Source organism: Geospiza fortis, unplaced genomic scaffold (assembly GCF_000277835.1).
Source record: "Geospiza fortis unplaced genomic scaffold, GeoFor_1.0 scaffold6100, whole genome shotgun sequence".
NCBI classification, from domain to species: Eukaryota; Metazoa; Chordata; class Aves; order Passeriformes; family Thraupidae; genus Geospiza; species Geospiza fortis.
This window is the reverse complement of record NW_005055217.1, coordinates 12,017-12,829: the sequence shown is the minus strand read 5'-3', so window position 1 is coordinate 12,829 and position 813 is coordinate 12,017. Positions and strand designations below refer to the sequence as shown.

Below are 813 nucleotides of genomic sequence, written 5' to 3'. Positions count from 1 at the left end.
TCACTGTCACGGCTACGGACGCTGACGAGGGTCTGAACGGGCATGTGGAATACTCTATGAAGAAAGCGACCGACATGACATCGGATATTTTCCATCTGGATACTGAAACTGGAGCGATCAAGCTGTTGAGGGTCCTGGACTTCGAGGAAGCCGATTTGTACCAATTGGAGGTGCGGGCGCATGACAGTGGAGCACTTTTCGACAAAGCAAAAGTCACGATCACGGTGACAGATGTGAACGACAATGCACCGGAACTGACGGTGACATCAAAGCTGAACGAGATCTCGGAGGATGCACAGCCGGGAACTGTTGTCGCACTCTTGCACATGCAGGACCGGGACTCGGGGGCCAACGGTGAGGTGCACTGCTCGCTCGACAAGGACGTCCCGTTCAGGCTGGAGAAGTCCTATGAAGACTACTACCGTGTGGTGACAGCGAGAGAGCTGGACCGTGAGCAGGTGTCGGAGTACAACGTGACGGTGCGGGCGGCCGACGGCGGGTCGCCGGCGCTGCAGAGCAGCGCGGTGCTGGCGCTGCGGGTGCTGGACGTGACCGACAACGCGCCGGTGTTCTTGGAGGAGCGCTACAGCGCGCGGCTGGCGGAGAACAACGCGGCGGGCGCGCTGGTGCTGACGGTGCGCGCCACGGACGCGGACTGGGGGCAGAACGCGCGCGTGCGCTACCGGCTGGCGGAGGGGCGGGTGCGGGGCGCGCCGCTGTCGTCGTACGTGTCGGTGCAGGCGGAGACGGGCGCGCTGTACGCGCTGCGCTCCTTGGACTACGAGCAGCTGCGCGAGCTGCAGCTGTGGGGGC

General features: G+C 63.5%; 1 protein-coding gene across 1 annotated transcript in view; it reads left to right on the top strand.

Annotated features, from left to right (window-relative positions):
* Window positions 1–2: 2 nt before the first annotated feature.
* Window positions 3–813, top strand: part of LOC102045611 (protocadherin gamma-A7-like) — a gene marked incomplete at its 5' end in the record, with an annotated part of 2,145 nt that continues 1,334 nt past the window's right edge. Inside the window, one exon of the mRNA XM_031065765.1 lies at window positions 3–809. Within this exon, the coding sequence (XP_030921625.1) occupies window positions 3–809 (807 nt within the window). The remainder of the gene's footprint in view (window positions 810–813) is intronic.